The 26,294-nt window shown below is 54.1% G+C and overlaps 8 protein-coding genes across 8 annotated transcripts; 4 read left to right on the plus strand and 4 right to left on the minus strand.

Moving 5' to 3' along the window:
• Positions 1-870: 870 nt before the first annotated feature.
• J4E79_009797 (uncharacterized protein) lies at positions 871-1,956 on the minus strand (the record flags this gene model as incomplete). Its single annotated transcript, XM_049358638.1, has 1 exon — positions 871-1,956. One exon carries the CDS (start codon positions 1,954-1,956, stop codon positions 871-873), a length of 1,086 nt encoding a protein of 361 aa, XP_049206741.1.
• A 6,128-nt stretch (positions 1,957-8,084) lies between these two features.
• J4E79_009798 (uncharacterized protein) lies at positions 8,085-9,235 on the minus strand (the record flags this gene model as incomplete). Its single annotated transcript, XM_049358639.1, has 2 exons — positions 8,085-8,806; positions 8,881-9,235. The coding sequence occupies 2 exons, from the start codon at positions 9,233-9,235 to the stop codon at positions 8,085-8,087; spliced, it is 1,077 nt and encodes a 358-aa protein (XP_049206742.1).
• Positions 9,236-10,238: 1,003 nt separating this feature from the next.
• Positions 10,239-10,770, plus strand: J4E79_009799 (uncharacterized protein; the record flags this gene model as incomplete). Its single annotated transcript, XM_049358640.1, has 2 exons — positions 10,239-10,698; positions 10,754-10,770. 2 exons carry the CDS (start codon positions 10,239-10,241, stop codon positions 10,768-10,770), a joined length of 477 nt encoding a protein of 158 aa, XP_049206743.1.
• Positions 10,771-12,414: 1,644 nt separating this feature from the next.
• J4E79_009800 (uncharacterized protein) lies at positions 12,415-13,434 on the minus strand (the record flags this gene model as incomplete). Its single annotated transcript, XM_049358641.1, has 3 exons — positions 12,415-12,469; positions 12,517-13,210; positions 13,257-13,434. The coding sequence occupies 3 exons, from the start codon at positions 13,432-13,434 to the stop codon at positions 12,415-12,417; spliced, it is 927 nt and encodes a 308-aa protein (XP_049206744.1).
• Positions 13,435-14,014: 580 nt separating this feature from the next.
• On the plus strand, positions 14,015-15,455 carry J4E79_009801 (uncharacterized protein; the record flags this gene model as incomplete). Its single annotated transcript, XM_049358642.1, has 3 exons — positions 14,015-14,047; positions 14,098-14,437; positions 14,488-15,455. 3 exons carry the CDS (start codon positions 14,015-14,017, stop codon positions 15,453-15,455), a joined length of 1,341 nt encoding a protein of 446 aa, XP_049206745.1.
• Positions 15,456-16,651: 1,196 nt separating this feature from the next.
• J4E79_009802 (uncharacterized protein) lies at positions 16,652-18,940 on the plus strand (the record flags this gene model as incomplete). Its single annotated transcript, XM_049358643.1, has 1 exon — positions 16,652-18,940. The coding sequence occupies one exon, from the start codon at positions 16,652-16,654 to the stop codon at positions 18,938-18,940; it is 2,289 nt and encodes a 762-aa protein (XP_049206746.1).
• A 3,532-nt stretch (positions 18,941-22,472) lies between these two features.
• On the plus strand, positions 22,473-23,861 carry J4E79_009803 (uncharacterized protein; the record flags this gene model as incomplete). Its single annotated transcript, XM_049358644.1, has 1 exon — positions 22,473-23,861. The coding sequence occupies one exon, from the start codon at positions 22,473-22,475 to the stop codon at positions 23,859-23,861; it is 1,389 nt and encodes a 462-aa protein (XP_049206747.1).
• A 129-nt stretch (positions 23,862-23,990) lies between these two features.
• On the minus strand, positions 23,991-26,183 carry J4E79_009804 (uncharacterized protein; the record flags this gene model as incomplete). The annotated part of the gene is made up of 1 exon (XM_049358645.1): positions 23,991-26,183. One exon carries the CDS (start codon positions 26,181-26,183, stop codon positions 23,991-23,993), a length of 2,193 nt encoding a protein of 730 aa, XP_049206748.1.
• Between the last annotated feature and the right edge of the window lie 111 nt (positions 26,184-26,294).

The raw sequence follows: 26,294 nt of genomic DNA on the forward strand, positions 1-26,294 counted from the left end.
GTGAGCCTTCACGCGACTGGTTATTTACGCACTTCAATGTTTTCGAAATACAACCCCATGACGCTTCATGGTCTCCGTCTAGTGAAGCATCGTTCCACGGCGGAAGTCGGCACTGATACTTCCTCAAAGTCGCAGAAATCGGACGAACCACAGGGGCGGGATGCGTTCCTATTGAGCAAGGGAGTTCATAAGTCTGCGACACTCCCCGGCTCTTCGGATGTGGCTGAGAATATGTACCGGAAAGTTTGTGTGCCCTCTTTCGTGGGGGGTTCTACCAGCCGTTCCATGTGCTACACCGGTCAGTGGCTTAAGGGCCATACAAACACGCTAATCCAATCATGGCAAACATCAAGGCCGAGCCCTCGCTGCGACCTGTGTTGCTATTGGATGTGCAGAGCGAGTTCGGAGGAGTGCGCAGGCCGGGATAACAGCACGGACGAGCACTGCATTGTCGTGTGATTACCATGAAGGACGATTTTCGAAAGTATTGAATTCAACATTGCTACAACACTGACAGGTCCGAACAGACTGGAAATACAATTTGAATCAGATATCCGCCCACTAACTGCTATGCGAAGCTAAACGTACGCTTACAGAAATTGAGAAAAAGCCACCAGAAGGCTCGAAGCGCTATACAGCCACTGCTGGTAACAACGTTGGCAGGGGGTACAATTGCTTTTTGCAGCCTCGTAACGACAGATAACGCCCACCATACTGACTGTGAACGAAGCAACGGTCAAATTGAGATAACGCCGCTAGAAATATGCGAAAGTACGCTCAACGCCAAGAGCAATGCGAGAAGATGCTCGGAAGCAATTGTGATGACCTCTTTCGATGGACAGAGATAGACATCGTGTTTGCGTGCGTAACTCAGAGAGAGTTCTCAGTCTTGACGAGCTCGTCAAATGCATCACGCCACCTGCGGACTTCGTCCTTGCCAGGCCTGGGGAGGGGCTTGCGAGCGTATCCTCCGTATCCATAGTGAGCCATCAGTCCGGCCTTTGTTCCGATGATACCACCCTGAATGGCAGCCCAGTCGCCTCTGGCTACTATAGCCTGGAGCTTGCGGGCTTCTGCGAGCTTGCCAGCTTCAAATAGCTCAACGAGCTTGACGCATGTCTTGGGTGCGATGTTGGCCATGCCGCCAATGATACCGGAACCGCCTCCGACCAATGTCTGCAGGGTGAAGTCGACGGATCCGCCCATGCACATGAAGCCGGATCCAGGATCAGAGACGGTGACTGCTCGGGTGGCTGCCGCGATGCGGTTCAGCTTTCCTGTGTTGCCACAGGTCAACTTGCAACCGACAATGTTGGGATGTTGAGCCAGCTCAATGATGATATCTGAGTTGAGATCCATTCCAGAAACAGCACCGGGGTAGTTGTAGATGAGGATGGGGATGGGCGAAGCAGTGGCTACATCCTGGAAGAATTCCTTTACGGTCTCCTTCGAGAACAAGCCCTGGTAGTATGCTGGTGGAAGCACCAAGGCATAGTCTCCGCCAGCGGAGGCTGCCTCTTCGCAAAGCTCGATACATTCCCGGGTCGACTGAGCACCGCATCCGACGATTACAGGCATGTAACCAAAGCCTGCGTCATCAAGAGCTTTGCGGGTGGTGTTTGTGATGAGGTCGCGTTCCTTGTGGGAGAGATGGACAGCCTCGCCATTGGACCCTTGAGTGGTGATACCGGCAACACCAGCTTTGGCTAGACGAACGGCATGGCTGGCGGTAGTCTCAACGTCAACGTTATCTGAAGTTGGTTCGAAGAACGCTACAGTAGGAACGTAGATGCCAGGAACTAATGACCGCCGGATGCCAACATCAGTAGACTCCATTGAGCTGGTGTCGAAGTCGGTGTATCGGTTCATGGTGTAGACGGATTGGACAGGATGGTGGAAGCCGGAATCTTGAACGAAGCTATTTGCGGGAGAAGGTGCGTCGGTGTGCGGTGACATGATAAGAAGAGTTCGGATGTGGAGGTCTAGTAAACTTTTATACTAACAAAAGCTTGCAGAGAGAAGCGGGACTTTTGACAAAGAATAAGCGGAACGCAGCAACGACGAACGGAACGAATACGTCAATGGTTGATCGATGTTTGGTAACACCCCGAGGATAGTACAGGTACTTAAATATTTCCAAACGCCGGACACTTGACCTTGCAATGGGGAGTGTGGGGGTCCAGCTGACGGCGTTGTCAGGAGTGCTAGTGACGGCAGGCAAAGCAAGGTGCGTGAAGTGCATCAGTGAGGGATGGGTACTGGGCAGGCATCTTTGGTGACGACCAAAGGGGCGGTGACTCCCGCAGCCTGCTCGAGGTGCTGCTCTGCACGTAGCCGATACCAGGTACAGCTGTTTGCGCTTAGCTGTAGGGGTTGCGCGTGGCCAATAAACGCGGCGAGGATTGCTGATTGAAGCGGCGTTTGCTTTTTTGCTCACGTTGCATCAAGCGAGCAGGGGGTGAGAGGCTGTGAACATCGGATCTTGGCCGGACGTGAAGTGCAAGGGGGGAACGCCTTGTGACGATCTTTTGGAATCCTGGCTGCAAGCTGATAGGGTAATTCTCGCCACAGCTGGCACCATGCGAAGGGTTGGCGGGCTCGAAAGAGCGTTGATGGATACCGTTCGGGGGTGTTAGTGTGGGGGTGGGGGAATCGTGGCCGGCCTATTCGCATCATCTGATTCCGTTCAGCATCCCCGGCCACCCCGTCTTAACCTTCGTGGTCCCAGTCGGTCCAGCCGTCTAGCTCGGCGACCACTCGGACGTGCAGTAGAGCAATGCAAAGGGTAAGAGAAACCAAAGGATTCCAGCGGTGCTGCAAGACGTGGCAGACAGCATGGAGGAGAAGCTTGTCACAAGGCCATGCAATATCCGCACCGAGGCAGTCATCCATATCCGACCGCCGTAGGGCCACCTAAAACGGACCAAAATAGCGAACTTATCAGAGGATGCATCCCATGTCTCATCATTACAGAGCCTGGCCAGGATGACGACGCCGATCGCTCGAGGTATTTCACCCCACGCCCATTACTCTTGGTGGCGGGGTCTGGCCATAGCTCAAACCTTGAGGCTCTTCACCACAACATGTTTCCGCAAGGGCGATTGTGTACGAGTCGTGCTGTGGACACGACATTATCTGGTTCGTATATCCACCAATCCGCACATGGAAGGTGTTTGCACTGCTGTATGTGCAAGCCACGACCAAATTGCACGCGAAAAGCATCAAGCCAATGGCACCATTATGAGCAAAAGCATCGCGGCAATGTGCCGAACGCCGTTTCGGCAACTGCAGCAGGGACGAAAGCCCTCAGCATGTTCTCGCGCATTGCTTTTGTTTCCACGACTTAGGTCCAAACGCGAGCAGGATAATGCTTGAGACGCCTCGCTCATCGTACCTGATTCTCGGTGGATCTTGTTGTGCCCCCACGCGATGCCGTGGCAATTCGCTTCGGCACTCAAAAACACCGCGAACTTTAATTCACATCGTCGAGGACTTGGACTGACTTCTTTGGCCCGACACACCCTCCATGTCTCTGTTCATCCAATCGGTTCCAGTGTCAATAACCCGGAAGTGTAATCCGCGACGTCCAAGTCATGCGAAATCCACAATCTAGCGGCACGAGGATGAAGAGTTTTCCTGGCGTTGCCGTAAGCTGTATGCAATGGTTGCGTACGTAGCGGCATTAATGGATCTCTCGACGGCATCCCCTTCCTGCAAAACAACTGTAATGTTCGCGAGGATGCACACAGCCTCGTCGCAAACCGAGCGTGAGCCGACCATGCAGCCATCAACGACGAGACGCTATTACCCCACAAATTGGCGATCCTGGAGACCTGTTTCCCCGCCTTCTTACCACGTTCGCACAACAAGCCGCACACCTTCGACCTGCCGCTGCACCAGGCCTCTGACTTGCATGATGCCCAGTCGCTCTCGCCATCACGTCTTGTGCGTCTTTGTATTGCCTCTTCATGCACTGAGGCCCTGGAATCATGCACGTAATACTGGGTACTGCCGTCTTAGATGATGCCCGAGGTTTGCGAAAGTTCAAGCCATCCGCTCATCTTGCAGGGTGTACGTCAGTGACGCCCGAATCCATCAGCATCCGCAGTCTTGTGATGATTCCCTTGAATACGTTGTATAGCTACCAGGGTACCGCTGCAGTCACAGGTATCAAGGGGTGGGTCCTGACGGTAGCTTCTTGGCCAAAATTCCTTTTCCTTCTCCACATCACGATCGTAGCCGCACATAAACGCAGCAAAAGAGCAAGGAAAATATGAAAGATCCACTCCAGCATCTGAAAAGTTCACCTCGTGCAACTTTGTCCGACATCTCGGCATCCACGCCGCACCGAATTTAGTGCTGATGAGGGGTGAGGGGTCAGCCCACACCATGCGGGTCATATGCGATTCACTGGGACCAGGCCCTCGCTCGCCTCTTCCGAGACCGATGCAGTGAGCAAGGAGTATGTGGTCTGATCGAGTTCCAGCTCTGTCAGCAGATGATACTCCAGGGATGTTTTGGATGGACGTCACTGTGGCACAGTCCTTCCAACAGTTCGTTCTCTATCATCACACACGGGATCAGCAGAAGTAAGCTCGGTCTGCAAAATCCACATACAGTAACAAGTGTATGCATGGCAGTGGGCACGTCCGATACATCACCGAATACAGTACACCGTTGGACTCAACACTAGCCTCGGTTAAGAGCACCAACCGAGTAAACGATGGGTACAGTTACCGCGCGGTCTACTTTAGCTGTAGTTCGTCGATCTCTTGTCGACCGTGGGGGTCATTTGCTATTCACAGCTCATAGCAGCATGGGCTCACCGTACAACGGCAGTTGCAGCAGAGCCTGTTTGCCACGCCATGCCGTTCGTTCCTGATTCGGTCTAAAGAGCCTCAACCGATCTCACCGAGTCGATCGTGTGGGATGTCCGTACCTGGTCGCACGCCCTTCTACCTGTTATAGCCATGGACGTGGGATGCCAAGTATATCCAGACGCTTCCGACTCAACCTCAGTCCCGCAGTTGATATATTCTCGGATGCTTTTGCCTCCTCAACATTTGATCACGGTAATTGATCGGAATGTCTGAACGGTGAAGAGGTTAGTTGACTACCGATCATCCCACGTTTGACGGTCTTGAGGTTCCACGAATTGAAGAATCTGCCCATTGCTATCTTACAGTGTACCGATACATTTTGGGTGTCAGCGAAAGAGATGGCGTCGTCTCATCCTTACGATAGGTCTGGTCGCCGTCCCCGGTTCATGGAAGCCCACGGTTTACGCGCGATTTGCGACGACCGCCCGTGTCGTGTACGGTGTCCAGGCTATCTTAAATTTCTCTCTGCCTAGATTTACCATAACGAACATGGACCTCTCATGACCGTGATAGGAGGATCGAGGGTCGTTATTTCTCCATGCCCAGAGAAGGGGCTTGAAGGCTTCCAATGACGCACACACGAACAAAGAGGCAGTGTTCATGAGACATCGGGGTCATGACAGCTGCTCACGCCACTAAGATGCACGACAATTCAAGTGAGCAAGGTCTCTTGGGTTCGGGCGCGAGCTCGTTGAGGTAAGCGATGCGAAAGTCATTAGCAGCACCGCGCTTGCGGCGTGTACACATAGTGCGCTAAGGTCCGCATTTTACATGGCATCTCTCTCAACAATCCACAGATCCTAGCTTTTGCATTTGAATGTCTCGCTCTTTCCGCGGCCACGGAGGCATGGTCTCATCGAATTCTAGGCGAACGCTCTTCGTGAGAAGAATGAACTTCTGCACATTGCATGCGTCCGCAGTATATTCCCTGAAGTAACGGAGCCGCGGACTTTCGGAGAGCGGCGGAGAATGCGGCATTCAATGCGGCCTGTAAACCCCATATATCGCATCCTAGGATTGATAGGCTCACAATGACAACTCTTTCTTTTCAAGCGCACATCATACGCTCTCAGGAACCTGTAACCATCAATCTCCGTCTAGCAACTCGTAACGAACTCATACCTAGGTAGCTTACCAAGAACCCATACACCAAGACCCCGCATCTGGCCCCAGCAACAGGCGAAAACCCGCGATCAATCTTCTTAACACCCTCTTCTATAGCCAAGGTAACAATCCTCGATCGCAACCCGCCATCCTCAACAACACCTTCCCAAATCCTCCCCATGACATAACATACACCCAGTCGGACCGAGAAGACCTTGGATGTTCCACCAATCCACCCCATCCCGCCAATCCAGTCACATCGGAATCTTAACCGAGACACTAGCTCAACAATTCGCTCGCTTGACCATGTTTGAATCCTTTAGCAAAGCAACCCCAGTTCCCTTTACGCAAATCGTGGGGTAGCACACCATCATTTTGATGTTGCGCGTGTGTTGACATCCTAATGCTTCGTACGAGGCTGTTCGCCAAGTGTTGACGTCTGCACTTTGCAGCGAGGCGTTCGTGTTCCTGCGGCGTGTGTATGCAGTTGGGAAGGGTTTACTTGATCGGGATCGAGGATCGTCGTGATCTGGAGCTGTTTCTCCGATGTTCTCCGGTTGTTGGGTCTATGGTTGTCGAGTGCGATATTGTGATGCAACCACGGTGGTGATCAAGCTTTAGCAGGAGCTCTGCGTGTCCAGAACCCAGGTCCATCGGAACAGTTGTCGCAACCTCTTCGAGCTCTAGATCTGTTTCACACTTTCGGGTCTGATAAGCTCTTTCGAAACGGCAGACCCCATCCTCCCCGTTTTCGCCATGGACGAGTCTATACGCACACCTGCCTCTTACGCAACGGACGTTGGCATTCACGTCATGGGAAGATCTACAGCTCTATCATCGTACTTCGCGTTAACTCCATCCGTCAACGAGAATATGTTTCACCGGAAGCATGGTATCGTGTGATGATAAATCGTTCCTTCCGTTCCCAGCGACGAGCCCACATCCATCCCGCTTCCCCGTGAATGCTCCGGCTCGGCTCGCCACAACCAAATACCTCGACTACAGCAATCGCAACGGCAAAAGCCGGTGTGCGATGGCATGCTCGCGATAAGCAGAGATCTCTCATGAACACGGACGACTTGTCATATTGCACTGACAGCATGAGACTGCGCGATAACGACGAAACATGCGACGAAGCTGATGAGCCACATAGTCAATCTACGCATGGATACTTGCCTGGCTAACGAAGAAGACACCAACACTGACTGCCAATCAGTAAGCGGCTAGCTCCTGGAAGGCTTGACGTACTTCATCGGTCCCTAGGTACGCTCGTCAAGAGACATGATGAGTGATATGACGATAACGATTTCTATCACACTCGGCGCAACGTCATCTACTGTCAGCATATCACCCACGCGAGTGAAAGGCTTATGCCGGTACACAGACCTAGTACCCCGGCCGGGGAAGCGGCTGCGGTGCATGCATCACCATTGAGGCCCGCTTAGACAGTCGCCCATCTAGGAAACTCACGATACCCCCATCTCACGGTCTCCCACGCCGCCATGCGTTGTGGAAAGTCGCGCGACGATATATTATCCCCCTCCGTCTAGATCCGTCCATGCCCTTCACAAAGCGCAGATCATATGCACAAGTCAACATGCATATTCCTCGCACCTGCCACCAACCCTTCCACTACAACCAGGAACGTGCATCTCCCACGACCACGCGTCCCGGAAAGTTCCTTTTTCCTCGTTGGAAAGCGCGTTAGACGGGACGCGGCGGGTGACGAACGATGACGACGATGGAAGTCGTCATGTTGGGGCGTGGGTGGTGCCGAGATGAGACCGTACCGTGTTTGTGCAGATCGTGGGTTTGCAGGGAATCTTTTGTGACAAGGGGACGAGCATCGTGTTTGGAGGGCTCCAGTGTGGTGGTAGTGGTTTGTAATGGGGTGTAGTAAGGTGACGTACTCAGTGAGCTGAGCGTGTAAGAGGATAGTGCAGTCAACGTCATGGGAGTCTGCTTTTGAACGATGATTATCATTGTGGTTTCTTTGACTTGTTGAGAAGGCGCTCATACGAGTATGTTCCTGAATCTATATACAATTGTGCATGAGTAGGCATTTCGTCTAATCTCATTCTCATCGTCTCACATATCTATCTAGCAGGTGGTGTTGCCAGTCTGTGTCAACAGACCCAGGTTCCACGGCAGCGCATTGTAGCTCCCGGTCGCCTGAGGATCGATACCCTGGTACAAGAACCTCATACCACACGGTTTGATCGAGAGGGTCTGGTCAACCTGGGACCTAATCAACTCTCCATGGCTGATACTGTCCGACCACCTGTTTCCATTGGCAAACTCAACATTCGCCTCACCCATGAAGGGGTTCTGCTGGGTAGCGGCAAGCGGCTTCCACTCGTCGGCCTCGAGCGAAGAAGACGTCCAGGAACGGAAGTAACGTAGGCCACCGGGGGAATCTCCTTGGCCGATGCACTCGACAAGTAGGAGGTAGGTGCTGTTGTCGACGCGGTACACGGTGGCTGCTTCGAAGAGGTCGTTCTTGTTGGGCTCTGAGAGGGTGATGACAGGCTCGCTCATTCCAGCAGGGAACTGGGCGACGGTCGTTTGGCTGCGGTAGAGGCGGCCGTTGTCATCGTGTGAGAAGAGATGGCAGTTGGCTTCGTCGCATACGACCCACATGTCGACCCAGTAGCCTTGCTGAGGGGTGAGAAGGCCCTCTGCAATGAGAGCGGGAGTGCCGTCGGGGTAGAAGACTTCCGGAGCAGACCAGCCTGCAGGGTTGGAGATGTCTGGGTTGGTGCTGTATGCCGCATTGCCGTTCTGGTAGACGAGATACCAGAGCTTCTGAGGAGCGAAGTAGACTGCGAAGTGTTAGCTGGGGACTCTTTCTATTCTCATCCTGGTATGTATGGATTTGGAAGAATGTTTTACTTACAAACTTCAGGTGCAGCCCTGTAGCCGGTACCAATGGCGCTCTGGTCAAGATAGTAGAATGGCGCCTCTTGTGCCTTGTCGAAGTCGGTGAAGTTGAAGTACATCAGGTTGTAGCCCTCCTCTTTTGCTGTACTGGCAAAGACGTGGTATACGCCCTCATACTCGATGATTGAGGGATCTTTGATACCAGCGAGGTTGCGACCATCGTTCTTGGGCCTGACTAGGATGTCGCTCGATGTCCAGCTGAAAGTGCTGGGAAGGCCTCCGTTCTGCCTGGCAGCCAACGAACGGTGAGGAACTGTTCGAGCCAATGCTGTGGCTACGAGAGCAGCGCCGGCGAGGAGGATGGAACGCATTGTGGTGGATGATGCTCGACAACGGTGACTACCCCATTTCTGCTGCGGACTACTCGTTCTTATATAGTCGTTTCTTACCTATATCCACCAAGCCCGTCGTGTGGAGCCGAAAGCTGGGGAAAATCTTCTTTGACCGGGGTTGGTAGAAAGTGCAATCTATCTGGGGTAACGGCCATCTTGGTTTTTCCGTCTACCTTTCCTTAACCATTCGTTCGTGCCTGTTCGTGATGGGCACTAGCATCTGTTTTAGGCTGTTTGCCTAGTGTGTAAATGTAAACGAGCAGATCGGCCATGTCTTTCTCGACCCGTGCCGTCGATTCGTCATTTGCACCCTGGAGCGTGTTCCGAGCGAAGCAATGTGAGGTGGCAACGCTGTGTTTCTTTCACACTAAGGATATGGTGGCTGCAATCATCGAATCTCGCAGAGTCGCCTTTGAAATCTTGGGCCACCGGGTCGATCATGGCATCCGGAGACAGATAGGTTTTCGGCGAAGGTCCGATCACGTGGCCATAGAGCCGCAGTTCATCCGGTGGTTAACGATAGCTTGTCGTCTTGTCGTCTTGATGCCAGATGGCAATAATTCCGCCTACCACAACGCAGCTTTGGTGACGAGCACAGGTAAAAATCGAGCTAAAGTCGTAAACGCCTCCTCGTGAGCGATGCGTTCGTGTAGGAACGACCGTGACCGGATCCAAGAAGCTTGGAGGCAGGCGGGGGCAACGCCATGCCTAATCCGTTTCGCTATGTCGCGTCGCTTGCACGTGCATCTCCTTTTCGCGATAGCAATCCGAAATTCAGTACTCTCTGCGATGCCGACCACCCGACTTTCTAGTCCAGTTATGAAGCCGTAATTACGTGCTACAATTTCCGAACGCATCAACATTCAGCAGCGAGGAGCAACGCGTTGCCTCTCGTGAACATCAAGGAAAAGCCGTAGCAAAAGCCTGTTTGAATGACTTTTGCGAATTCATATCTGAACACAAGATCACGACCGTCGTTACCATGTCGGCCGAAACAGCTACATCGCAGAGCGCAAGCGCAGCCTCTAGTTACGACCGCGATGCTATAATAGCAAGCATCACCCGATACTACGAACTCCTTTCAAAGACAGTATCGATCAAACCGGCAGAAATCGGATACGCTCGAAAAGGAGGGCGCTTCGACAAGAGCATTCCGCTTTCGAAGCTCCGTCGACTCGGTTTCAACGATCGAATGATCGACTTCATCCGCCACGTACCATTTTGTCACAGCAACGATAGGCCCGTCTTCCCAGACACGACCACACTTAACTATTACCCGCATCTTTTTTACTATCCCGAGGAAGATTACAAGCTCGAAGATGCTGACATGACGGGAATGTGGCCGATTGAAGATTCAAGGATACCTGAGGGTATCATCCCACTGTCGGTTCCTCTGGAGGGAAGCTCTCTGGGAACGTGGTGGATGCTGGATACCAACAATGGTAAGTAATATGGTGACGACAAAGATAGACAATCGGCATCAGTCCCACTCTGCAGTTTCGCTTCGTTTTTGACTCAGCGTTCCATCTTAGGTGAATTGACTGCTCGTGGCCCGTACCTTACGAGACCATTCGAGGAAGTCCCAGAAGACGAAGAATGGCGTTCGTCTCGACCCGTGCCTGCGGTCGCCTATTTCGACGGCTTGTGTCAAGATCTGATATCGCTCCAAATGATACCCTTGCCACACCCTTCTGATCACTGGATGATATGGGAAGCTCGAGATGACAAGATATACGCCTCCGATACCTTCATGTCATGGGCAAAAGTGAGTTTACACGATTCTACCATACACTTCGTCTCCCCCCACCTCCCCTCGCTTGTCGTATTCTCACCGAATGTCTACGAGACTGGATAGATTAACGCGACACCAGGAGGCTAGGGCTATCTATCGACAATGCCACTGGCCCGATTTGCGCTACTTCCAGCGCGCAAAGTGCCGAAGGCTTCTACTTGAGATGTGGGCAAGATATGATGCACATCAAAAGGAGTTTTACAAGGAGCGGAAACGGCAACAGCAATTGGCGTCCGGAGAAGAGCCTGTAGAAAGAGTGCCGACGCCACCAGTTCTAAAACCAGAGAGCCCGCCCAGGAAAGCGCCGTGGGGGACAGAAAGTATTGAGGTACAGACAGATTCAGATGGGATGTTCGTTACTACTGCGTTCAAGATGTAAGATAGCGAAGAGGTCTTGCATCTCTGACTGGCAACGAGCGAGCCCTCCACCTCCCCTCCGCCTCCCCCACCCACTCTTAGAGACTATAGTCGCGCAGACTGAGTCGGACGGCATGTTTGTGAATGCAACGTTGAGGATGTAGCATTAGGTAGCGGTAGTGTACCTCTACTAAGCAACAAGCGATCCCCACCACCTCCCCCGTTCGCCCTAGTGTAGATGTCTAGCTAGCAAGACTTTCAAAATCCAATACGTATCAAACTTTCATCATGCGCTTCCCGGCGCGGGTATATATACGTAAAACTCCAAATAACGGCATCCCTCACACCCCTTCCAAACTGAGAAAGGAAAGGAAAAGAGAGAAACAGGACCAGAAAACGTGTACCACCTCCACCCCTCCACCTTCCTTAACTCTCCGCCTTCATACTCCCACAACAACTACAAGTCCACCACTCCCTCTCCATGAAAGTCCCACAAACCAAACAATTCCAACCCAACCTGCCCCTCGCAGGCTCAAACGGCGTCGTCACCTCCCCTCCCCCCTGCCTCCTCAGATCCGTTCTCGGAGGCGGCCGGGGCAAGTTGGGTATGGAGGAAGAAGAGTCAGAAGAGGCGAAGCGTCGGTGTTCAGGGATGGGTTGGGGTGGTTGTTCTGTGGTGCAGATGGAGCAGGCGAGGTGGGCGAGGGGGTTGTCGAGGGTGCAGGTGGGGCAGGACCAGTGGTCTGGGGGAGGGATATGTGGGTTTTGCTGGGATGGAGGGAGGGGTTGAAGGGGAGGATCAGGTGTTGATGAGGATAGGGGTGTCGGAGGAAGACTCTTGTTTCGTCGTTGGTCGTCGCCGTGGGGATGGAAGTTTGATGGTGTTCGTGAGGAAGAAGAGGACTTAGGATTCGAAGACCGTGATGATGGTTGGGTGACGAGTCGGGATATGGGTCTTTCTTGTGGTGTTTGTGCCATGCTGCGTATAGGCCGAGCTTTCTTTGACGGTTCATTCTCTGGATGTTCGGGCACGTAATAACCGCCCTTCCCATTCGATTTCCAACCTGAGTCGCGTTCGTCATTAAGTTGGACACCATTTTTATCATAGTACCCTCCTGGCTGTGTAGTGCCACTTCCTGGCGGACAAGGAGGTTGGGCAGGGTAATTGTCGACGGACAACCCGTTCTCTGGATCCCAGGCTAGACCGCCGTTTCCTGTTGGCGCACCTAACCTCTGCATTTCCTCTTGGTACATGAGATCTTGCAGGGCTTGCGCGATGGCCCAGTCATTTGCGTCGTCTTGTTCTGCAGTCGTTCGGAATCCATTTTGGGCTTGCTGGTCGACCAATGTTCCTGCGTTTGCCGTCCCGCTCGCGCAGCCGTCGGTGATGCTGATTCTACGTGACGCTGCATCGGCGATGACCTTGCGCATATCGACGCCACGTTGTACAGGGCGTGATCCGCCTAAGCGATGTCCTCCGTTACTGGGTTTAGATGCGGCGTGTCGCTTTTCAGCGGCCTTCCTGGCATTGCGGCGCATTTCATCAAGTGGGACTCGTTGGCCACCTAGTTTCTTGCCTTGTCCCAGGAAGCCTTCGCCAGTGTAGCCTTTCATGAGAAGGGTCTGGTGTTCTTCGCGGAGCTCATTCCAGAGGTTGTGGAAGTTGCCGTCGTGGGGGCCAAATACGATGTGGCAAAGTTCATGCAGTAATGTGTCCATGATTTCTTCAAAGGGTAGGAATTGTCTGGCGTCATAGTGATACCTCATGCGGACGAGAATCCTTTCTGTGCGATTTACATTAAGACCTTGAGAAGTTAGTAAATTTTCCAGTCATGAAGTTTGAGATTTTACCTAGTAGTCGAGCCGATTCGGGCAGAAATTCGCATAGTGTTTTGACTTTCCAGCCGCGCTTCCTCATAATCGGCTTCACCATGGAAGCTGCCTTGCGAAGCATGTGCAACGCCTCTTTCTCCCTAGGCAGATGCTTCAGATGCTCGTAGGCATCGAAATGCGCGTCGATCTCTTTCATGGTTGGGTTGTGTGAGAGGATACGTGCGCGTTACGTGGTAGATCAACTTGGTGTAGTTGAGAGTTGCAGTAAATGACTCAGTGGATCGGATATGCGCGCGGCCAACTTTGCACAGAAGATATAGGAACCTGGTGGCAGAGCCGTGAAGGAAAGTGAAAAGTAAAGAAAGATTGAAGAAAGAGGCGAAGGACGAGGCCAGCCACGTAAGCACTTCACGCGGCCTTTGCTGCTTGACGATGGCAAGGCCAGGTCGTTGATTAAACGACTTCACTCAGACAAAGTAATAACTCGCTGCTATTGTAAACAAGGTAAAGGGCGATCGTCTGCAGGGTCAGCAAGCGCGCATATTTTGTGGGAAGATCTGATGCTAATGTTAGACTTGACCGAGAGAGTGGCGCAACAGCTCAGAGGCCGGTTGTGCCTCTCACGTGCGACCGTGTGCGGATCCCGTTCCGCGAGTCAGTGCCTGACGTAGTGGACTGGCGGAGTCGTCACACTCAGCTGTCAAAGACTTTGAACCTGGGAGCATCGCACGCTGTCAAGTCGTATAATTCACTGATATATAGTACAATTGTAAGACATGCCAAACGACGACCAGCAGATTCTGGGCGTGGTGAGTAAGACAACGGACTTTGACTCTGCGCCTCGCTGACGTGGGTGAAGCTCTCCGAGTACACGAAAGACGTCCGCAACTTCACGGGATCGATATGGGACGCCACTGATGCGCATTTTGCGCATGTCGCCGGATACATTAAGAAGAGCCTCCCCGAAGGATGGCTGCCAGAACGCGCTCGACCGCGCCCGCCACCGCCGCCCCCGCATCCCATCACCGGTGCCTACCTGCATCGCCTCCAAGACTGGGTGTCGCAAAATCGGGCTCTGACGGCAGCCATCGTCGCCTTTGTCGGCACTGGAAGTTTCCTGGTATGGAGAGAACAGAAGAAATATAACCGCAAGCGAAGAGTGCGGCGAGCGAGCAATGGGGCAAGGACGGAGGTCGTTGGTGAGTGCTTAAGGAAGGCGCGAGGCAGTGGCTCTGACTAACACCAACAGTTCTTGCTGGACCACCCAACTCGCCCATCGTCCGATCGCTAGCCCTTGACCTCGAACGACGCGGCTTCATTGTATACATTGTGTGCTCGACCATGGACGAAGAGCAGCAGGTACTCAGCGAATCAAGAGCAGACGTGCGGCCGCTGCACTTGGATGTTGTGGACACGATGGGCACAAAACAGGCCATTCAGAACTTCAACGAGCTCCTTGTGAAACCGCACGTCGCTGTCCCGGGGACGAGCCCGCACAACCTCAATCTTAGCGGTGTCATACTGGTGCCAGACCTCATCTACCCTACCGGGCCTGTAGAGACGGTGACCCCCGAGCTTTGGTCAGACGCGCTGAATGCCAAAGTACTCAACACCATCGCCGTGACCCAAGCGCTCCTGCCGACAGTCTGTGAGTTCAAATCCAGGGTCCTAATGCTTACGCCCAGCATTATTGCGTCACTACGGCCGCCATTTCATAGCGTAGAGACTGCGATCGTGAGCGCACTCGAGGGGTTCCTGGCATCACTCAGGGCGGAACTGGGAACCCTTGGCATTGAAGTTTTGCAATTTCATCTGGGAACTTTCGATCTCACAAACGTGGGTCCGAAACATCATCTCCAGACCAGAGGGCTTGGGAGCCCACACGCTTGGCCAGCAACTACCAGAGCGCTGTATGCCAACAACTTCGAAGCGCAAACGCGTGTCGCGCAGAACCGGGGATTGTTAAATCACAGCGGCTCAAGTCTTCGGGAATTGCACAACGGCGTATTCGATGCACTCACGCAGAAGCAGCCAAGGAAGGTATGGCGCGTCGGACGTGGTAGTGTGACATACGATCTGGTGGGCAATTGGGTGCCGGCTGGGATTGTTGGGTGGATGATGGGGTTAAGACGTGTGTCCCTGGACACAGCGTCCGAGCCGAAGCTAGAGGATAGCGTGCAACTGCAGTCGTGGGAGAGGATCGATGCGATCGCCTAGACGATGGACCCCAGAACCTAGACAACAACTCGACGATGTGGAGAACTACTAAGATGATCACGATGCGCAACGTCATAGACGGACTGTGCCTGCGGGAGTGCGTGGCATCGGCGTGACCTGAAGATCGCGCCCGGAGCTGCAAGATCACGAGATTGAGATGATGTATTGGCCCAAGGACGGGCACGCAGGGCGAGCGTGGTGGCCGATGGCATCACGTAAAAGACCCTGAGCCCCTTGCCGGCACGGGTCTCAGCGAGTGTTCCCTGCATGGTTAGATTTGCAGGCACGCAGAGAATCCAGTCGACGAGCAGTATATAGGCACGGCGATATAGGCAGAAACAGCGCGCTCTTGACGTGAAGCGTTGCAGGAACAGTGGTTCGCAGGACGGGCAGCAGTTAAATGAGCAAAAGTCTGGAACATGTTCCGCTCCACAAGTGCCATGAGCAAATGAAGTGACGCGAAGCATGTGCCACCCTATTGACGGCCAGCGCCCGAAACGGAGGCAGGCCGAGAGGGGAATACGGATGGCGTGCGGATAGACTAGTGAAACGGCACTGGGGGAGGTATGTAATGGAGGCAGCTGGAGGCGATGGTGTACACGATAGCAAGTGGGTGAAGGAAATGAGAGTTTGGTAGCTGGGAGCATGGAGATGTGAAAAGCAATGGCATTGTCAGCGCGCGAGAGATGAGTGTGCATGCGTGCATCGAGTGGCTGCGTGTCAGGGCGACGGCGCGGTGGGTCAACGTCGTCGCGATGCAGGGCCGACTGGTGGTAGCGGACCCTATTGGCGAGCAGGGAGCATCCCCGGCCCACCTGAGGTTTCAGGAGGTGTAGGTTTAGCTATTCTTGCACGCGAGGCAGCATAGAACATCGCGACGCCCCAGACACTGCTCAGGGCCTGCAGTCCATCACTGATCTCTCGACGCTTGCTGTCGTATCCGCTCCTTCGCGCTGCTTTCATTCTTCATGGTGCCCATTGCATCCACGCCCTCCCAAAATCCCCCCCAGACCACCCACCGCTCTTATCACGGCTGCTTTTCCCGCACGCGCTGCTCAGCCCCGTGTCTCCCGCATTCATCCCTCCAGGCGGCTTCGACGGCTTCTTTTGCCCGGTCGCGCGCATGACGGCCCAGCGTCATCAATCTTCCGCCGCACATTCCATGAACCACTAGCCCGCCTGCCACTTCCTTCACCATGGCAAACCGCACCCAACGCCCGGGCGGCCTCGACTTCCGCTCTCAGTCCTTCGACCCTCCCACCACCGCCAACTCGCTCTCCTCCACCCACCTCGGCCTCGGAAACCTCGCCAGCGCCAGCATGAGCAATCTGTCCCTCGGCTCCGACCTGCCCAGCCCGCGCACCGGCGAAGCGCCGCCCGCCCTCTCCCCTCTGGACGCCCTCGCCCTCCAGGGCCGCCTGCTCGCGAAGCGCTTCGAGCAGCAGGACAAGACGGGCCGCCGCCTCAGTCGCCTCGCGCCCCTCACCATCCAGAACGAGTTCGGCAACCGCGGCGGCTACTTCTCGTCGCTCTCCAACTCGACCGTCAACTCGCCCAACGAAGATGCAGGCCCCGTCCGCTCCCCGCGCCCCGAGGCCTCGCCCCGCCAGGAGATATCGTCGGACAAGCGACACCAGTCCTACTACCCGCAGTTTGGTATGGACGAGCCCGAGCCCCAGTACGCCATTGGGCCGCTGCAGAGCCCCATGGCCACCATCGCCGAGGCCAGTCCCGCAACGCCTCCCCAGAGCTACTTCGACATCCCCAGGTCGCGCTCGCCCGATTCGGTAGAGCCGCACATCGGACTGCGCGAGGCCACGCCCGTCAGTCCCCATCTCCCGGCCGCTCCTACCTCCCACATGTTCCTCAGCCCGCAGAGGAAGCGCTCCGGCGACTCGCAGCATTCCCAGCACTCGCAACAATCGCAGCCCCGCTCGGCACCTCGCTCCAACCTGCTCCCGCCGCGCTCGTCCAGCTCCCTGCACTCGAACCGCTCACCGAGCATCCGCTCCGCCGCGGGCACATACGATGATGTTGAGGACATGTCTCTCAGCGGATCCTACGACTCCCTGCACCAAACGCGCAACCTGTCTCCCAGCTCCAGCCTGTCGAGAGCTCAGTCTCCCTTCACACCTGCCACCGGTCCCACCATGATCCCCCGATCACCGTCAGCTGCGTCCAACTACTCGGTCGATGGCGGCAGTCTCCCGCGCCCTGCCTACAACTTCTCGAGACCCAACTTCTCACGCCCCACAAGCCGGCAGAGCGTGCGTCCGTCATTGGATGTAAGGTCAGATGCTGGACCCTCGCGACAGCCGTCCGAGGAGAGCGTGAACATGAGGCCCTCCTTCGACGACCAGCTCCGCCGACAGGACTCTAACGATATCCCTACTGCTCACTACGCCAACGAGCAGGTCCACACTCCCGTCAGTATGGTAAGCGAGGACTTCCGCCGGTCCGGCGAGTTCGGCAACAACCCAGCCCCGTCCTACACATACACCAGGTTCAACCTCCCTCGCGGCAGGGCCGTCGACCGCAAGTCTGTCGGCATTGAGGACTTTTTCAAACGCGAGATCAAATGGGACCAGCCCGGAGGCCAGCCTAACCAGACTCAGGCACGACCTCCTTCACCCGAATCACCGCCTCGTTCTTTCGACCAAACACGTCAGCAACAGCCACAAGCCAGGCGGGATGCCTCCTTCGACCACGGTACCCCGTCCCTCACATCCAGCAACAGCACGATCCGCGCGAGGACAGCCGGATCCGTTGGAGAAGTTACAGCGCAACAGCACTGCGACATGGGACTGGAGCTTCATGAAGCTGGTGAACTACTCAAGTCTACCTATCATCTTCGTCTTGCAGCTCGCGCTGGTCTTCCAGAAGCCATGTTCTGGTACGGTCTCGCTTGCCGTCACGGCTGGGGCATGCGTGAGAACAAGTCCGAAGCATTGCAATGGCTACGCCGCGCAGTCGACTCTGGTCAGCTGGAAGTAGCTGACGATGAGGACCAATCCAAGCACGGGCAGCCGACCGACCTCACCAAGAAGAAGCGCCACCGCGCCCAATACGCTGTAGCCATCTACGAGCTTGGCAAATGCTACGGAAACGGCTGGGGTGCTCCTCAAGACAAGTCCCTCGCACTGCGATGCTACGAGATCGCTGGAAACTGGGGCGACGCCGATGCTCTCGTCGAAGCCGGCTACTGTTATGCCGAAGGCGTCGGCTGCAAGAAGAACATGAAGAAGGCAGCCAAGTTCTATCGCGCAGCCGAAGCCAAGGGCGTCAGCATGGTGGGCAACAGCTGGATCTACAAAGACAAATACATGGACGACGGCTCCACCACCTCGGATGAGCGGTCGGTCCGATCAGGTCGGTCCGCTACCAAAGACCACTCCAAAGACAAGAAGGCTCGCGACAAAAGCAGGACTCGCACCATCTTCGGCCGCAAGAAGAGCGCGGCTGAACCTCTCCCTCCTATGGCTTGATTCCACCGCCATCTCGCCTTGTACATGTGTCCACGAACCTTTCCTTTCACAATCTCTTCTCGCGCACGGCGTCTGGGTTTAAGCATAATGCTTTGGAGGTCAAAACATTTTGCCTTTCGAATACCCCATATTAACGAAATCACCTTTGCCCGGCGCATAGGCTTGGCCGCTCTTACTCTTTACTTTGGCCACCCCGCGCTTCAGCGACATTACCTGTTTTGGACCACCGCCTTTTTGATCGAATATCTTCGACATGTCGATGTACCACCTACCTTTCCTTTTTTCGTCTCTCCGGGTTCGGTTTTCCATTCGTTTCCTTTGTTTATACCATTGTGCGTTTGGGCGGTGTGCCCATGGGCCGCCATTTCCTTTCCTTTTCCTTATCTTGATTGGACTCTCGAAGAAGTTCATGTGTACGTAAAGTCTAATTTACCGGTACTGGTGTACCTGGGCTGGGCTAGGCTAGGGTTGGCAAGAGGAAAGCTCTCATCTCTGACGTTGGAAGACAGTGTCATTTCTCTATCTGGGTCACGGCTGCTTTCCATTGTTTGGCAAGAAAAAGGGATTCGGGATTACTAAAGGCTGTGAATAGGGTGGTTTTTCCTCTGTTGATATCCCCGAGCGTAGCTAGCTAGCAAGCAAAGTCTCTTCCTTCATACCTGATGATGGGTGTATGGAAGGGAGGAAATTGAAAGTTGAAGATGTATAACTACGCTTGCACTTTTGGCTGGTGATTGTGTTGGTGACTTTAATACTGATACGAGTCGATAAAAGTGATGCACTGCGCACAAGCATAGCTTGGGCAGCAATCGGGCTGATAGTCGTGCCTGCTCGTTTGACCCGCGCGACTTCCGTCATCGCATCCTCATCCGACGTTTCCTTCTCCACCCGTCAATCACCACGAACAAAAAATGAACTGATGCTCTTCAATTTCCCACTCTATCTCCGTGCACATTCTGCAAATGCCGAACATATCAGCACTGTATATGTACACGACGACATGTCCATGTTTGACCGCATCAGCAAAGGGCACAGGGTCCGCAGCCAACGAGACCGCGCGCGCTTCGGAACCACTTCGATCACACGTGAATTTAAGCTACGTTTTCCATGGCTATATGCGGTGGCCTGAGGAACGTGAAGGTAGGGTGTTCGTAGAGTGGGCGGGTGCCGATGTCGCATCACCGCGGTGTCTGTAGGTAAAATATATGACAAGTTCTTTCACCTAGGACATTTCGCACATCAATTCCTGTCTTCCTCTTCAAGACGTCCATCTGAAGATGATGTGAGAGATCTGCATGCGGTAAATCCCGGGCTGAGTGCATAGTCAACTGGCTTTCTTTGAGCTTCCGCCACCGCTTCACCTCTCGTCGGTCGCTGTGACAACCAGCGCTCAATTTACACACCACGTCCACAGCTTAGCACCTCTGCTACCCATTCCAGGCAACTCTTCGTCCTACTGCGATCTTACGACAACTGTCCTGGAGGCCAATCCCACCATGCCTTCACTAAAAGACCTCAATTGCGCCATTGAGCTATCCGGGAGTCAACAAGCATTAAAAGAGTTCGGCACTATATACGGCGACGGTTTCGTAGAGACCTTCGTCCCTGTACCCAGCAAGCCACAGTCTTTCTCTATCCACCTCACCTCCAATAAGTTCATCGCTCCAGGCGTCGCCATCTTCGTCTACGTCGACGGCGTTTATCAGTGCAACCGCAATAGGCAGGACTTGAAGCTACGTAAGCCTTCTGATAGTCGCTCTCTTGTCGACTTTCGCGTAAGGCAGAAGGAAGAGAGGCAGAAAGATGGGTCGATGATTGCAAGGGAGTGGGCTTTTGATAAACTGAACATTGGCATGTGTTGCGAGGACTTCATGGAACCGCGGTCTGCTAACTATTCACAGCTTCAGCGGACGATGCACCGAACATTTGTTCGCCAAACATTCTCGACAACATAGGCTGCATCGAAGTCGTCGTTCTACGATGTGCCGGTACGCGCAATGCCAAGTCTGCCTCAACGATGAACTTTGATGGGGCAGGAGACTTCCCAGATCACCGGTTTGGCGTAGACGATAGCTCATCGCCATCTAACGAGAGGTCCATGTACGATGACCGTGGACCATTCTTCAACAGCTTCGGCAATGGTCATGGTCCACCGCCGCCTCTCCCGTCCTATCGCTCGCCATATGCCGAAACGGTACGTAGCCCGCAAGGCTCGACATCGAGAACTCATCGCACTGCATACGAAGCTCAGGAGCTCTTCCCTCCAGCACCTATTTCGCATCACTCGCGATCACATTCCAGATACTCGGAGCCTATCAGTCCGGGGGCGCGGCGAACCAACGACCTTCCCCCGTCAGGTTTTCAGTATGGCAGCGGTCCTATCCCGCGTGACGGAGAACCATATAACACACATCTTCCTCATGTCGGAGCGGTGCAACCTTCTGTTGTGGATCCAATGTGGTTGAATCATCTTCTTACGACAGCTGTCAAGCAGGGAGTAGAAGAGTCACGACGGATAGACACACAATCAGAAGGGCAGCCGAAGTACAAGAAAACACATTCCGATGCGAAGTCTGCAAGTCAACCACCAGGTGTATGGCCCGAATCTCCTTTCGATGCTCCAAAAGAACCATATCAACACATAGAGCAGCCGGCTTTCTCCTCACGCAATCCCCAGAGTGAGCACGGTTCAAACTGGGTCAAGTCACAGCCTGGCTGGGGCGACCGGCCTTCACGAAGTAGAGCAGGAACCCATGTCACCTGGAACGCTGAGCACGCTTTGGAGACGGACTCTTCCAATGTTGACGGATGGAACGCGCGGGAAGACACCCCGTCCGATGCCTGGGACACTGGAGATACTTGGCCGACCGACAAGGCAGCTGAATGGGACGCCTCCAGCCAAGAAGGGAAACTCTGGGTTACTAATCCTCCCAGTCACTATCATCTGAGGTCTCACTCCCCAGTTACTCTTCCCAAAGACGACCGACGGCGCTCGAAGCACGAAACGAAACGAAGTTCACGTTCAAAATCGCGGTCAAGACGTTCACGCCGAGATCGAGAAATCACTTCTTCAGAAGAAGACACCGGAAGCTGGGATCGTCTCGAACGACCTTCAGACTCTGTGGTCTCGCTGAGTAGCTCCGACGCTACTCTCCAGCCATCGCGTTCTCGAAGCCGGGTACAGCCCTCACGACAGAGGTCGAAGAGCCGTTCTCGACGTTCCAGATCGGTACAGCGCGATCATGAGCGAAAGCCATCGAAGCATTCCCATCGTCATCCGTCTTCGAGGGCTGCGGCTGAAGTTACAGCCGCTGGGCCTGCGCCATCGGTCATCACGCGAATGACACCAACAGTGATGAATGCGCCCCCTTCTGTTCCGCCGGAACAAGTACGATCACGGCATCCTAGTGCTTACGCTGCTCCGCCTGCCCCAATAATGGCTACTCCAGAGTGGGGCGCTGCTGTGCATGAGACGATGAGGAAGCCTAGTAATGTTCCAAGTAACACGTTCCCAGCCCCATATGCACCGTCGATGAAGGACTTTGTTCAGAGTACAGCTGGTGAAGAACTAGGAGGCAACCGACCACCTTCGCTTGCGTCTTGGGGTAACGACAAGAACGATCACACTGAAAAACCTTCTTGGGGCAAGGCAACTGAGAAGAATCTCGGCTGGGGCAAGGATACTGACAACGGTTGGCAAGAAAAGAACCTCAACGAGAACGACAAGAAGGGTTGGTACTCAACCGATGAAGATCAAGCTGCAGGCTGGAACGATACAGATGACAACAAGAAGATCCAGGCGGACAGTGACTGGAATAGGAAAGACAACGGTTGGGATAACACCCCTTCCTCCCCCAAACAAGAGCGAGTCGATAAGATGAACGACTGGGCCGGTCTCAAATCCGCCTTGACATCCGCTTTTGCCAACCCACCAGCCCCAGCACCAGCACCAGAAGCCCCCTGGCCAACCCAATCATGGAGCTTTCCCGCCGACAACGCCGTAAAGCCCGCTCTTCAACAGCCAACGCCTACACCCTCCGCCTCCGCTCCAGCACCGCCAGCCCCGGCACCGGAGAAGGGCAGATCACCTACCCAACGCATGAGCAACAAAACCCTCTCTCGATACCGACCCAATCATAACTTCCCCTCCCGCATCCATCCCAAACCCACGCCAAACTTCACGGCACAACCACACTGGCAATTCCCTCCTCCTCCTTCTACCTCCACACCCAAAACCCCGATCCACGCCTCCTCCTCAACCGACACGTACATTGCGCCCGCAGAACCGTGCCTCACCATCAGCAAATCCACGTCCAGCAAAAGCGGTATCGAACACGCCGTGCGCGCAGGCAAGGCAACAGAGTACGGTCATGTTGTCGGGCGACCTGAGTATCTAGATCGTTTGGAGAAGCCGTATGCGGTGTTTCGGTTCAAGTATCGGAGTGAGGGGGTACTGAAAGGACTGGGTGTACTTGGGGATGGTGACATGAAGCATGATGGGGATGCGGAGAAGGAGAAAGCAGAGAAGTTGAAGAGTGTGCCGCAGGAGGAGTTGATTGCGAAGATGTTGGCTTTGGAGAGGAGGTTGGAGGGTAAAGAGGTTGGGAAGAGTACTACTGTTGCTGGTGCTAGTGGCGAGAAGGAGAGGAAACACAGTAAGAAGAGCATCGACAAGGAGAAACAGAAGTCGAAACAGAGACGGTCGAGTGAGAAAACGGAGGCGCACGGCGATGGCCGGGTGAAGGACTTTACAGAGCAGTGGGTTGAGCGGCATTCAAGAGATCCGAGTATAAAGGCGAAGAGTGCGGCTGTTAAGGAAGTAGGCTGGGAGGGAGACAAGGAAAGGAAGGAGAAGGAAGTAGTGGGAACGTGGGGACAGGATGCGAATGAGGGATGGGGAGGTGGAGGTATGACATGGTAAGACCCATGCTAGCTGGTCAATCTCCGAGAGAGTTTAGTGTGTATTTGTATTTTGTACGTATAGACATCGATATAGATAGACAAGACAACATCATTGTCAGCTTTAGCTACTATACCTCTCTCCTCACGCTCAAAACTTAGCGAGTTCATCCTCACTCCCCTCTCCATCTATACCCACCCACCTCCGTTTCCTCACTTCCAAACCCCCTAGGCTTCTTCTCTTCGCCGCACTCTCCTTCGCCGGCGTACCTTTCCTCGTCCACTCCCTCTTAATCCGTTTGTGAAAAGCCTTTCTGTCGGCTTTCGATGTGGATTTGCTGTCTTTGTCACTGCTGCCGTCGGCATTGCGGATCTTGGGTGTTTGGTAGGTGGTGAAGGGGATAGCGGTTTGCGGGGTGGCTGGTTCATGGATACGGTTTAGGCATGGAGTTGTTGGGTTGGGTGGGGAGGGGAGGAGTTCGTCTTCGGTGGAGGTGCCGATGAGGTCGAGGGATGGGCTTTTCCGGTGGGAGGCGACATGCGCGTTTTGCTCCTTCAATTGTTGGACTACATCGGGCTTCGCAATTCCCGAGGATGTGTTTTCGATGTTCTGAGGAGACGGCAGGACAAGATCAGTCTGCAAGTCATCTTCGGTCTGTTGCGAATCGGGTATTACTTCGGCGAGTGGCGTTGCATGCTTTCGTACTCGGAGTGTGGTTGGCGAAGAGAAGGCAGGCTCGGCTTTTATTGCTATGCAGGAGGATTCCCGGACTGGTGTTGCGATATCGTCTTGCGTTGGTAAGTCTGCAAGCAAGTCGCTCTGTAGTGTGTCTTCATCGATCAAATCTCTCGTCTCGATGGACGGCAGTACCACATCTCCGGATACATCTACAAGGGTATCGTTGTCGTCGTCATTCATCGGGAGTTGCTCCTCGTCATAATCATCGCCAGCAAGGGATAATAGATCACGGTCATCGTCATCAAAATGAGTGCTCGACGATTGCAAATCCGGAATGTCACCTTCTGTCGACTGGACAAGGCTCCGGTGATAGTCTTCATGCTCGGAAGAACCCGGTGTCGGCAGATGGTGCGGCGGCTTCGACACGGCGGGATGGTGTTCCTTGGAGACCTGATCCTCCCCAACAACGCTACCACCCTTAGGAGCTACAGCAGGCTCTTGCAGGTGAAGATTCTGATTCTTGATCAAATTCCAGCGATTGTGAAGTGCAGCCATTGGCCACTCCTTCCACTTTTGTTGGCCGTCTTTGATGACCGCCCATGATACACCGTCTATTCTCTTGCGCTTGCTTATGTACACGTCATCTTCGTGAGTAAAGTGATATTTCCTCGCTGTCTTGGAAATGCGCCTCTGGATCTCAACACGCGGACTGGTTCGACGGGGTCTCGTTGGTGAGCTTTCATCTGGTCTTGTACGGATTGAGGCGGCAGATCCTCCAATAGCAAATTTTATTGAGATGTTGTCTGCAAACTGGCCTATCTCGCTCGCTATCGGTGCTGTTGTATAACTTGGGAGAGGGCTCGACTGGGCGACTGGACATTGGCGCGGTTGTGCAGACAGAGGTGGAAAGAACCATTTCGGGTCCGTCGCAGGCGCTACCTTGTCATCTGTTGTTATTGGAGTGATCGGCGGAGGGGCAGCGTTTGCGAAGGGTATCGAGGCGTTTGGCAGTACAAGGCCAGCTACGGCTTGGTTGACAGCTTGGTGAATCGTTTGCAGTAGACTTGCGTGGAAAGCGCTTTGTGCTTGCTGTCCCGCAGGTGTTTGTGGAAACTGAAGATGTCGTAGGAGGTCTGCGGTGGGGTTCGAAGGATTGGGCGTTTGCGGAACGCCGGATTGCGGTATAGATGTTGCTGGCAAGTCGTGCTGAGGTATTGCGGGCTGTGGCGCATTGGCCTCGGTGGCTGCGGTCTGTTGTTTGTTTATGTCTTGCTCAGGCGGTCCAGCAGCCTTTGGCTTGACCAGCTGCGGGGGTGCCAGTTCGTCCTCCGAATCTTCCCCCTCTCCCTTCTCCTCGTCATCATCTTCATCGTCCTCCGAATGGCTCCCAGATCCCATAACAATTGATTCCAGTAATGTCTTCTCTTTGCCATTGCTTTGACGCTTTATTCTTCGCAGATGGCCTCTATCCACAACCACCCGGTTTGTGTTGAAGTCGATTTCGTCGCTTTGGGATGGATTCATATTTCCAAACTTCTCAAATATAGACTCAAATCGGCTTTTGAGCTTCTGTTGTTGTTTCTGCTTGGCCTTGATGTATTCGGCATTGTCTTCGTCGACCTCGACTGAGTGCAGTATGCGCATGCGCTTTGCCGGCGGTTCCATGGCGCGTGTTGCCGCGCACTTTAGCAGCAAGCATGTGTCTCAAACAGTGTGAGGGCGGTGTAGAATAGGGGTCGGTGTGTGGGTTGTCGGCGTTTGCGTGTAAGACAGTTT

The sequence above is a fragment of the Alternaria viburni genome (assembly GCF_023758015.1).
Source record: "Alternaria viburni strain BMP 2772 chromosome Unknown scaffold_27, whole genome shotgun sequence".
In the NCBI taxonomy this organism is placed as follows: domain Eukaryota; kingdom Fungi; phylum Ascomycota; class Dothideomycetes; order Pleosporales; family Pleosporaceae; genus Alternaria; species Alternaria viburni.